This window comes from Ictidomys tridecemlineatus, chromosome 1, assembly GCF_052094955.1.
Source record: "Ictidomys tridecemlineatus isolate mIctTri1 chromosome 1, mIctTri1.hap1, whole genome shotgun sequence".
Classification (NCBI taxonomy): domain Eukaryota; kingdom Metazoa; phylum Chordata; class Mammalia; order Rodentia; family Sciuridae; genus Ictidomys; species Ictidomys tridecemlineatus.
In genome coordinates, this window is record NC_135477.1 from 178,459,064 (window position 1) to 178,470,630 (window position 11,567).

The following is an 11,567-nucleotide window of genomic DNA, read 5'->3' on the forward strand; positions in this document are numbered from 1 at the left end:
TTTCTAATTAAAAGGTCATTTTCAAATTCATTAAGTTGTGACTTCTAAATTTTTTAGGAAGAAGTTTAAAACACGGTCAGGGGAAACGGTACGCCTCATAGACCTTCTGGAAGAAGGACTCAAACGGTCTATGGACAAATTGAAAGAAAAAGAGAGAGACAAGGTAATCCAAGGCCTTTTTTTTGTATAATGTATGCTGTGCATTATGTATAATTTTTTTTTGCTTTGATACTGGGGATTGAACTGTGAGCTACATTCCTAGTCCTTTGAATTTTCCAAGACTGATCTTGAACTTGCCATCCTCCTGCCTCAGCCTTCTGAGTCTCTGGGATTACAGACATGTGCCACTGTGCCAGGCTGTCATTTTTTCCATTTTTGAGGAAAATTACAGGGAGTCAGTCTAACTAGGCCAGGCTTATATTGCTCAGATTTTAGTGCATAATAAATTCATGAATTGTACTGAGCATTTGAAAAAAGTATGATTCTTGGCTATTACCAAAGGTCATGGCTTTTTCCTTCTTTGTTAATGTGACATTGTAGCTCTGCTGCCTTTTAGCTGTTTTAAGTGGTTATACATGATAGAATGCATTTGTGCACTTTGATATACATAGATGGAGTATAATTCTCATTGTACATGTTGTAGAATCACATCAGTATGCTGTACATAAGGTGATAATGTCTGTTTCAATATACTATCCTTCCTATCCCTATATCCTCTCCCTTCTATCTAAGGTAACTGTTCTTCACCCCACCGTTGTGAGTTAGCATCCACATATCAGAGAAAACATTCAACCTTTGGTGTGGGGGTGCGGGGAGTGGCTTACTTAGCATATTCTCCAACTCCATCCATGTACTGGCAATTGCCATTACTCATGCTTTTTTAAACTGAGTAATATTCCCTTGTGTATATCCATATTTTCTTTCTCCATTCTTCTATTGAAGGACATCTAGATTGGTTCCATAGTTTATAGCATCTCAATTCACAGTAGCTAAACATTGACATGGCTGCGTCACTATAGTATGCTGATTTTAAGTCCTTTGGTTATAGACTGAGGAGTGGGATAGCTGGGTCAAATGGTGGTTCCATTTCGAATTTTCTGAGGAATTTCCATAGTAGTTGCACCAATTTGCAGTCCCACCAGCAATGTATGAGTGTGCCTTTTCCCTCACATCCTCACCATTTATTGTTGCCTCTATTCTTGATGATTGCCATTCTGACTAGAGTGAGATGAAATCCTAAGAGTAGATTTGCATCTGATACAGATGAACACTTTTTCAAATATTTGTGGATAGATCATATTTCTATGAAGTGTCTGTTGAGTTGCTTAGCACATTTATGGGAGTTTTCTGTGTTCTTTATATATCCTTGAGATTAATGCTTTGTCTGAAGTGCATGTGGTAAAGATTTTCCCCCAGGCTGCAGGCTCTCTCTTCACATTGTTTTGCTGAGAAGGAGCTTTTGAGTTTGAGTCCATCCCATTTATTGATTTTACTTGTTGCACTTTAAAGGTCTTAAGGGAGACAGATCCTAGGCTGACATGATGAAGATTTGGGCCTACTTTTTCCTCTAGTAGGTGCAGGCTCTCTGTTCTAGTGCCTAAGCCTTTGATCCACTTTGGTTTTCCCAGCACCATTTGTTGAATAAGCTATTTGTGTGGGTTTTTTTTAAATGATACGTAAAAGCCTAAAAATTATTCTCTGGGGTACCATGTGATGTTTGTGTGTATATTGATATTATTTCCTTTGACATCTATCATTTCTTTATGGTGAAAACATTCAAAATCCTAACTTTGAGATATACAGTATATTACTCTGCAGTAGCACAGCATGGGAATAAGTACCCATGCCTGTGGCAATGCCATTCCACTCTGAACTTGATGAACTTAAATTCTACAAGAGTACATGTACTACTTGTCTTTCTATGCCTGGGTTATTCCCCTTAACAGAATGTTCTCCCATTTCATCTATTTTATGGCAAATGACAGGATTTTGTTCTCTTTTTATGCATGCCTGCTTAGTATTCCCTTGTATATATGTACCATATTTTCCTTACCCATTTATCAGTTGATGGACACTTAGGTTGCTTTCACGTTTGGCTTTGTGAACAGTATTGAAATTAACATGAGTCAGGTATCTCCTTCCACATACCCATTTCATTTGCTTGGGTACACGGCACTACTGTTTTGTCTTTTGAGAAGCCACCAATTTTCATAGTGGCTGTACTAGGTTTCCCTTTTTTCCCCACATCCAGGCAGTCATTTGTCTTTTTGATGATAACCATTCTGAGTTGATAACCTTATGGTTTTGATTTACATTTCTGTACTGTTAACATTTTTTTCCATTTACCCATTAATATGTCATCTTTTGAGAAATGTCCATTCAGATCTTTTTTGGAGTATTAGGGGATTTTGCTGTTGTTTGAATTATTTTGGGTATTGATCCCTTTTCAGATGTGATTTGCAAATACAGTTTTCCTCATTTGCTTTGCTGTGCAGAAGCTTTTGGGTCCTGGTCCATTCCAGTAACATATTTCTCTAATGTTTTCCAGTAGTTTCAGGTTGTTCTTTAGTGTGTTTTGAGTTAATTTTTTTTTTAATTTGTTTGCATTCTTCTGCAGGTAACCAATTTTTTCTAGCACCACTGATGAAAAGACTGTCCTTGCTTCACTGCATGTTCTTAGCACCTTTGCCAAGAATCAGGTAGAAGGACTGCGTGTTCTTGCTCTGTGTTCAGTCCTTAAGAGGAAGAAAAATAATCAATTGGTTGTAGGTGTATGAGTTTACTTCTAGGCTTTTGTCTCTTTTTTTTTTTTTTAACCAACATCTTGTTTTGATTACTGCTTTTTATTTTTGGTACCGGGGTGGAGTGCCCCCGTTTTGTGTTTTATTTAGAGACAGGGTCTCACTGAGTTGCTTAGCGTCTTGCTTTTGTCACACTGGCTTTGAACTCTCGATCTTCCTGCCTCCCAAGTAGCTGGAATTATAATCATGGGCCACCATGCTCAGCAGTCTTCATGTATGAAGACCAAAACAGGCCATGTTTGTAGAGCACTCGGATTTTGTATAGTTACTCTTACTAGCTCACTAGTGAGTTTTTTGACTTATGTTTCGGTTGTGTATATCTTTCTATTGTGATATCAGATTTTTTTCTTGCAGCTTTTGAGTTTCCCTTAAAAGAGCCGTTTTAAATTTTTCTATCCAGGAATTCCTCCCACTGTGTTTAATGCACCAAAACCTGATTGGATTAGTAAACTAGGCCATGGCCCCCAGAACATCCTTGATGCTCACCCAGTATGAGACATCAGCCAGAGGTTACAGGATGAGGTTCTTCCTAATTTGTGCCCATCTTCCCAGAAACCTAAATTTTAAGAACAGTTCTGCTATTTGAGCACTAGGTGGCACTATATGTCTAGGTTTGCCACAAGTCCATGGTGCTGTTATTTCAGCAATAGAGTGGGATCTAAGCCAGGTTTGTGCAACTACACAGTTGTCCTCTCAGTGAATATCTAAAGGATACTCCATCCCAGAGACTCCTGGTGCCAAAGTCAACAGCCTGTGGTCAGGCCAAATCATTGTGGAGGGAGCTACCCCAATGTCTGTGACCACCATTGCCACCCTGAGTCCATGGCTTGATGAGCTCTGCATAGCACTGAAGGGAGGACTAAGGCCAGTGCTGCTGTGGGCCGCTTACTGATGTGGTACACTTGGGGCCTAATACAACCAGGTATGGGTGTTGCTGGCCAGAATAGTGTTCTAGTGGACTGGGGCTATGTGTCTTACCCTGGGATTGGCACCATTGGGATCTAGCCAATGTTAATTTTCATGAGCATGGCACTTGGTTCCAAGGCAAAGTCCTGTGTTTACTTTCCTCCCAATGTAGAAGTCTTGTTCCGTATTTATGCCGTGCACAATAGTGGCAAAAGCAGCCCCTTGTCCATAATGACAGTAAGCCCGGGCACACCCAAGTACAAGGGCCTCAGGGGTGTGCCCATGCAGCAGTTGGCAGTGAGGCAGGTCAGAAACGTGAGTTTATCCCACTGAGGGATAGCTCTGCTGCCTGTGGTTGTGTAGTGAAGACGGCCACAAAGGCTGACAAAGTTGGGATGCACCGAAGTCTCCCAGTCATGGGTATTCGTGTAGGTTTTGCCCCAGGCCCATTTGAAGAACAGACCTTAGGTCTGTCCCATTTGTGCAAAGGCCCCTGCCTGCTGCCAGGAGGCTCCCTCTGTGAGCTTGGGCCTGTGCTTAGGGGGCCTCTTTCCTAGTACTCAGCTCCAAGATGAACTCCTAGCTTTTGTGCCTTTGCTCCCCGCACAGTAATCTTTTTCTCATCTTGCCTCTGCCCACAACTGGATTTTTGCCATGGCAGGCCTCATACAGGGTTTCTGAAAGTGTGAAGACCTGTAGTTATTTTCCTTTCCCCTAAGCAACAGGTGTGTCTCCACACTGATCAAATGATTCAGTCAACTCTTTCTTGCCTTCAAAGCATCTTACAGTACTAAAACCCATAAATGTTGGTCTGTCCACCATGTGCCCTCCCCCATCAAGTAGTTTGCATGAATAGTTCAATTTGAATTGTGATCAAGGATATTTGGCTATAGCTTGTGTTCTTACCAGGTTTTGGTATCAAGCTAATGTAGGCCTGGAAGAATGTCTTCCTCTTTATCTTGAAATAAGAACAATTAATACCAGTTCTTAACAATGAAGCCATCTAGTTCTTGGCTTTTGGTTACAAATTCAGTGTCCTTACTTTGAAGTATTTTTGAGTTTGTGTTCATTGTTGGCAAGCTCTATCTAGGAAATGTGTCTATTTCCAAGTTATCAAAATTGATGGCATAGTTTTTCATAACAATCTTTGTATTTCTCCAGAGCCTGCCTTTGTGTGATTTATTCAAGTCTTCCCTCTAATTACAGTTCATCTTTGAGGGACAAGCTCTTTGTTTTGTCAATCTTTTGTACTTTTTTAAGTTTCGATTACATTTCTCTCTCCTCTGATCTTAATTTCTTCTAGTTTGGTGTTTAGTTGGGTCTTTTTCATTGAGATGCAACGATAGATTGTTTATCCGAGCTCCACTTGTTGTGAGCATTGACTTGCTATATACTTCCCTCTTGGTGCTGGTTTTGGTACATCATGTTTCAGAAACTTAACATGGCCTTGATACATCAGTAAATAGGCAAAGGAACTAAACACCTTTCAAGAAATATGAACCATCAATATATGAAAAGATGTTCAACATGTCTAGCAAGTAGAGAAATGTAAACTAAAGCTACACTGAGATTACTTTTGGGGCCAGGGGTGGTGATGCACGCCTGTTAGCCTGAGGCAGGAGGGTCACGAGTTCAAAGCCAGCATCAGCAATAGCAATAAACACACACCCCTCAAAAAAAAAAAAAATTGTCAAACAGAGGCTTTGTTTTCTATGCCAGCTGCCCAAAGGGAAAAATAAAACTTCCTACAACATAATTGCTTCTCCTTATGAGAAACTCATGTACATCATCTACAAGCAAACCTAATGAAAAGGGACTTGAATATAGGCAGTGGAAGAATGTGTGTCCAGTGTTACCATGTCTATCATGTTAGAGAGGAATATAAATAATAAAATTAGCAAGGGGTTGATGACCTTGTTCCTGGTGACATCAGGAACAGCTTAGACAACTTGTCCTCGACCTTTAAGATGGGAAACTATTCATACATATTTTTAAAGGAACATTTAAAAGGTCAAAAACTGCTACAACTTTAATAAGTACAGAAACATTCCATTTAAAACAACAAAGTTCTTGTTTCATATGTTTTTGAAAAACCTGTGAACAACTTTATAACCAACTTAATGAGATTTTCTTTAAAATTTGTCATTCACAAACTCTGCATGAGTCCTTCAGATCCTTTACAATCTGCTTAAACCTTTGGTTTTGCCCTCTTTTCGAGTAATTTTATTTGACAATTTTTTTCTACTACCTAGAATTCTTAACTTCCTTTGCTTCTCTCCTACATGCATACAAGGCAAGTGCTCTACCACTAAACCACAATCCCTAGAATTTTTAACAGTTAAACCATAATACCTAGTGAAGACTAGGTATTTCTCACCTAACAAGGTGAGAAAAATTTGGATTTTTCCTCAATTCATAGCAGCTCTGTGGTAACATAGACACCCCTTTTGGAATTGTGAGACCATTAATTTGAAAGTTTTTCTCATTTCTTGAGAAAAACTCATTTATGCCCCTTTTAGCATAAACATGTCATCAGAAAAGAGATGACTTAAACTATGTTAAGAACTATCTTACAGTTTGACCATCTAGAGTCCCTGTGGGGGGATTTTTGCATACTTTTAGGGGAAAATCCTTTAAGAACTATCTTAGGGAATGTTCAGGGTTTAGGCAGAGTGTCTTGCTTTGGTAAGCATGCTATGCCCAAGATTGTTTTTCACCTGATAGATGACCTAGCTACAGAGTGACAGAAATGGTCTTACCTCTCCATGAGCAGGTTCTCTTCACATAGATGTGCTAACTACCCCAGCAGCTTTTAACTAGCAATCCTGAGCCCACCATTTAGAATGTTAATTTTGGCTCAGAAGATTTTGAGAAACATGAAGTTAATTAGCAAATCACATATAGACATGTGTAACCAAAATTAAGGCACATACAAACTGTAAATCAATGTTAAATTAGGTGCACAGAACCAAAAAAACTCACTAGAGGAAATATGAAGTCTTAACAGAATATAAATGCTATGGAAATTTGGGTACTCCTGAGGACAGTGTCTATGTGCTAGAAATGACTTTCCAAAAAAAGACAAGTCTTTTACCTAAATACTCCTTATCAAACCAGTTCCTAAATAAAATCAGCAGGGTTCCACCACCAAACAGTTGCAGATTCTTCTGTGCTAGATGCTGTCTAGCAATCCTAGGACAACACTTCCTTTGTAACTTCCCATCCATACTTATTTGTTAGGATTGATACCAGCAACCCTGTTTTTATTTTGACAACTGTCACAGTTGATTTACCCAGACTTCACACAGTTGCTTCCAGTGAATGGTTGGTCTGCCCAACCTCATCTATCATAGCCGGAACAGAAATACTTAATATATGGCTAAATTTTTTTTTTTAGAATACATCTTCCACTCTTAATTCTTTTGTTTTATTTTACTCTAGTTTTCTATAATCAATAGTTTATATCCACATCATACCATAAATACTAACTTGTGCTTTGGATTTCATATCTACTGAATGTAAAGTATTGATAGCTTATTTTCCAATCACATTTTTCATAGTAGAAACATTCATTATGCACAGCAGACGATTCTTATAATCTTTGCACATCAGCTCACATCATTCTACAAGTATCATTGTTTATTGATAAGTGTGCCATTAGATGCTTCCTACCCCAGTACTCTGCCCATGGGACATCTGGGCAAAAGCACTGATCAGTAAGCTAAGAAGTGCTCTTTCGTTTTTCCCAAAGGTCTTAACTGCAGAGGAATTGAAAGCTGCTCAGACATCTGTCGCTTATGGTTGTATCAAATATGCTGACCTTTCCCATAACCGGCTGAATGACTACATCTTCTCCTTTGACAAAATGCTCGATGACAGAGGGAACACAGCTGCTTACTTGTTGTATGCCTTCACTAGAATCAGGTAATCTTATTGTGAAGCAAACAAAAGTATTCTTAGTTGCTCCAAAATGTATGTTTTGTATATACAAGTGTCTTTGGAAGTGTGTTCCCTTTTAGAATTGCAAGTTATATGGAACCCCTTAGCCTGTTCCCATTTACTCTGGCAGATTTAAATACCAAACAGGCATCACCTGCCCCCCTAAAAGAATATTCCCTTCCAGTATTGTAAAACACTTCAGACCAGCTTATTTTGAATAGTGATGTGCCCCAGAGTAAATGCATCGTCTATTTTATAAGAATCTCTTAATTTCTGATTTACATCAGTCAATGTCTTATCAGTAATTAATTACATGTGTTCTCGTGGAGAAGAATGTGTGTGCCTGACAAAATGGATCAGTAGTGCTTGTCTGGCATTCCAGGTCTATTGCACGGCTGGCCAATATTGATGAAGAGATGCTCCGCAAAGCTGCTCAGGAGACCAAGATCATTTTGGACCATGAGAAGGAGTGGAAACTAGGCCGGTGCATTTTACGCTTCCCTGAGATTTTACAAAAGATTTTAGATGACTTATTTCTCCACACACTCTGTGATTATATTTACGAGCTGGCAACTACATTCACAGAGTTCTATGATAGCTGCTACTGTGTAGAGAAGGACCGACAGACTGGTGAGTATCTTATCCTCTGTCCATATTAGAGAATGGGTGCTCTGAGGGAACTTGGGCTGGGTTATGTTTCCCTTTGTTTATTCATAGAAATCCTCCCTTTTCCCCAAAGAATTGCAGAGTAATCCATACCATATACAAAAATGGACAAAATGAGAACTAATGCTAGCAGAAACGGTGCATCTCCACTCAGGCATTGGGGGGTGGAACCTTACAACTTCAAGAAAAACAATTGACAAATCCCTGGGAATAGGACATTTTCAACAAAATCAGAGTATTAGAGAGGCCAAGAACGTATTTGAAACTGCCTTTCTAGGTTTTTTGTTTGTTTGTGGAGCATGTAGTAGAGTACTGGGAATCAAACCCAGGGCCTCACACTTGCTAGGCAAGCACTCTACCACTGAGCTATACTCTCAGGCCAAGAAAACTGCCTTTGGAAAATAACAGGTGATCCTTTCCTACCTTGGGTTCTCTGACACTTTCCATGGTTAATGAAGTATATCAAAACTATTAAGGCAAGTAGCCATTTGTGAGGATCGTGCCTGAGTGAAATTTCTAAAAAAGTTCGTTAATACATTGTCTGAACCAGCTATGACCCTAAATACTATCAATCCTACAAGAGAATATAAAATCTACATTTCTCATTATTGCAGACCTCTATAAATAGTTTTTTCTTGTCTACAGGTGGTTGTAGTTAGACTACACAGCTGATTTTTCTACATAAAACCAAGCTAATCAGTGTCTCTCTTCTCTCTCCTCAGGAGAAGTATTGAAGGTGAACATGTGGCGCATGCTGCTGTGTGAAGCAGTAGCTGCTGTCATGGCCAAGGGGTTCGATATCCTGGGAATTAAACCTGTCCAAAGGATGTAACCCCTTTTGAATACTGTTTTTACCAAAGTGGCCATTAGCACTGTTTGCTTTTTTACAATCATGTGGATCCAAAAACTAGTAAAAACATTTTCTCAACTATCTGTGTAAAATGTGGTTCTTTAAAACTAGTATTTAAAAAAAAAAAAAAATGCACTTTGTTTCCTAAACCAAAATGCCAGTGGAGGCCATGGACTAATGTAGGCTTAGGAATCATAGTCCTGGAGTTTATTGGCAGGGATGTGTTTTCACTTACTTTAATCAGATACAGATCTCATTTATCAGACCTTAATATGTGCCCCAAGACCTTCATATACCTCTGTTGTAAGATGTGACAGAGCCGAGACTCCGCAGCAGTAATTACTTGCTCTGGAACAAAAACAAGATTCATACCCATGTATGTAAAACTCCCAAATTCAAACTCTTATTTTTGCAATCCAATGACACTGGCAGTGTAAAAGACCTTGTTTCAGAGGGAGGGGGCAAGAAAACAGATTGGAAATTTCCTCAAGTCCTGGATTAGCTCCATTCCAAGGGAAACTAGAGAAGCATTAATGTCTACAGTAAGATTGCAGTGATTTGCCTAGAGCAGTCAAGGATCACCCCTGGGCTTAGCACATTGTCTCACTTCTTGCAATTGTTGCTTTAGCAAACCAGGAGGAGGTTGTTGGTGGCAGTAGCGGGGAGAGTGGGGGGAGGCCTCAGCAGTGATTTCTGAGTCAGTGAGCATTTCCATTAACTAACAATGAGAATTCATGGGAAGAAGTCAGCACAGTAGAATGACAAGTGCTTATTAAATGTTAACTGTTGCTAGGGGGCTTCAGATTCAAAATAACCTTAGAGATGAGTTAGCAAGCTACATGTGCACCAGATGGACGTGTCCACACCAGCTTACTATAACAGGTGTGGAGAGACTAAGTAGTTTCTCAGCCTACCAACTTCACACATTCTCCCTAGACCTGGAATCTACAGGCCTTACCACTAAAGAAGAGTAACGATGACAGAATGCAGGAGCATATTAAAAATCAACCGATGGTCATGACTGATTCACATTACTAGAAAGCTCAAGAGCAAATCAGTCTCTGATGTGCCTAAGGCCAAACTTTGTTGTACCACAATTTACAGAAATACAAATGTTAGATAACATCAGGAACTTTTCCTTAGGAAATAGAGCTCTGGTTAGCCTGGGTTTGTTTTTTAAATAGTTACTGATAGCACCACATATAAATAAAATGAAGGTCTGAGACTCAAACTCAGTGCCTCACACGTAACGGGCAAGCACTCTACCACTGAGCCACAACCCCAGCCCCTGGTTAGCAAGTTCTTAATGCTCACTAGTATGTTGATTTGGAAAAGCAATTTTTTTGTTGTGGGGGGTTGTCCCTGTTTTGGTTTTGTTGTTTACTGTATTTGAAATCAAGCCCAGGGCCCCACACATGCTAAGTGCTCTGCCACTAAGCCACATCTCAACCCAAAACTGAGACAGGTCTAAGTTGCCCAGGCTGCCCTCAGTAATCCAATCCTCCAGCCTCACCTTCCCTAGTAGCTGGGATTATTGGTGTGTGCCAGCAGTCCAGCAAAATCCTTAATCTCGTTCAAGTCTAAGGGCCCTTCTGTGACTCTGTGACCCTTGCCTCTTGACCTCTTGGGGGGGGGGCTTTTTTTTTATTTTAGCCATTAAAAATACTTTTTCAGGTGAACACGTTTGTATTCATTATTCCTAATAAAATTATCTGTTTCCACACACATCCTAAATTACAACATAGGCATAACTTATGTTTCATAGATAGGAGGTTTATTATTTTTTATTATTTATTTACTTTTAAACAAAGTGAATGCTGTAGCCCTTCATTAAGAGGGTACGTTACACGCATTTTCTAATACCATGTGCTCCTATCATGTCTGTCACATTTTGGTGCACCAAACAGCCGAGTAGTAAATATAAAGTTCTTGGGCATTTTTGTTTTTTGGTACCAAGGATTGAACCCAGGGCTGCTTTACCATGGAATGCTTTTTAATTTTTATTTCTAGACAGGGTCTTACCAAGTTGCTAAGGCTGCCCTTGAACTTGCAGTTCTCTTACCTCAGCCCCCAAGTCACTGAAAATTAGAGTACTACTACAGCAAACACAAATAAGGAAGCGAACCAGCTTTATTGCTAATGGAAGGTTTCAGTGGACTGGATAGACAATCAAACCAGTTGTTTCAACATTCCCTTAAACCAAAGCCTAATTCAGGGCAAGGCTTTAACCCTTCGATCCCATTAAGGCTGAGGGAGATGAAGAAGTGAAGACGGTTTCATGAGGTTTTATGAAAAAAGCCATCTCCATAACAGGGGAAGCAGCAAGTGCTTCCCTAGGCACTGCATCAAGTTATCCAGAAAATCTAGCTGAGGTAATTGACAGAAGTACTACCCTAAAAAAACAG

General features: G+C 39.6%; 1 protein-coding gene across 1 annotated transcript in view; it reads left to right on the top strand.

Annotated features, from left to right (window-relative positions):
* Positions 1 to 9,243, top strand: part of Rars1 (arginyl-tRNA synthetase 1) — a 33,857-nt gene extending 24,614 nt beyond the window's left edge. The window contains exons 12-15 of the mRNA XM_078052272.1: positions 58 to 163; positions 7,459 to 7,631; positions 8,029 to 8,276; positions 9,035 to 9,243. Of these exons, the coding sequence (XP_077908398.1) occupies positions 58 to 163; positions 7,459 to 7,631; positions 8,029 to 8,276; positions 9,035 to 9,144 (637 nt within the window). The 3' untranslated portion in view covers positions 9,145 to 9,243. The remainder of the gene's footprint in view (positions 1 to 57; positions 164 to 7,458; positions 7,632 to 8,028; positions 8,277 to 9,034) is intronic.
* The last annotated feature ends 2,324 nt before the right edge of the window (positions 9,244 to 11,567 follow it).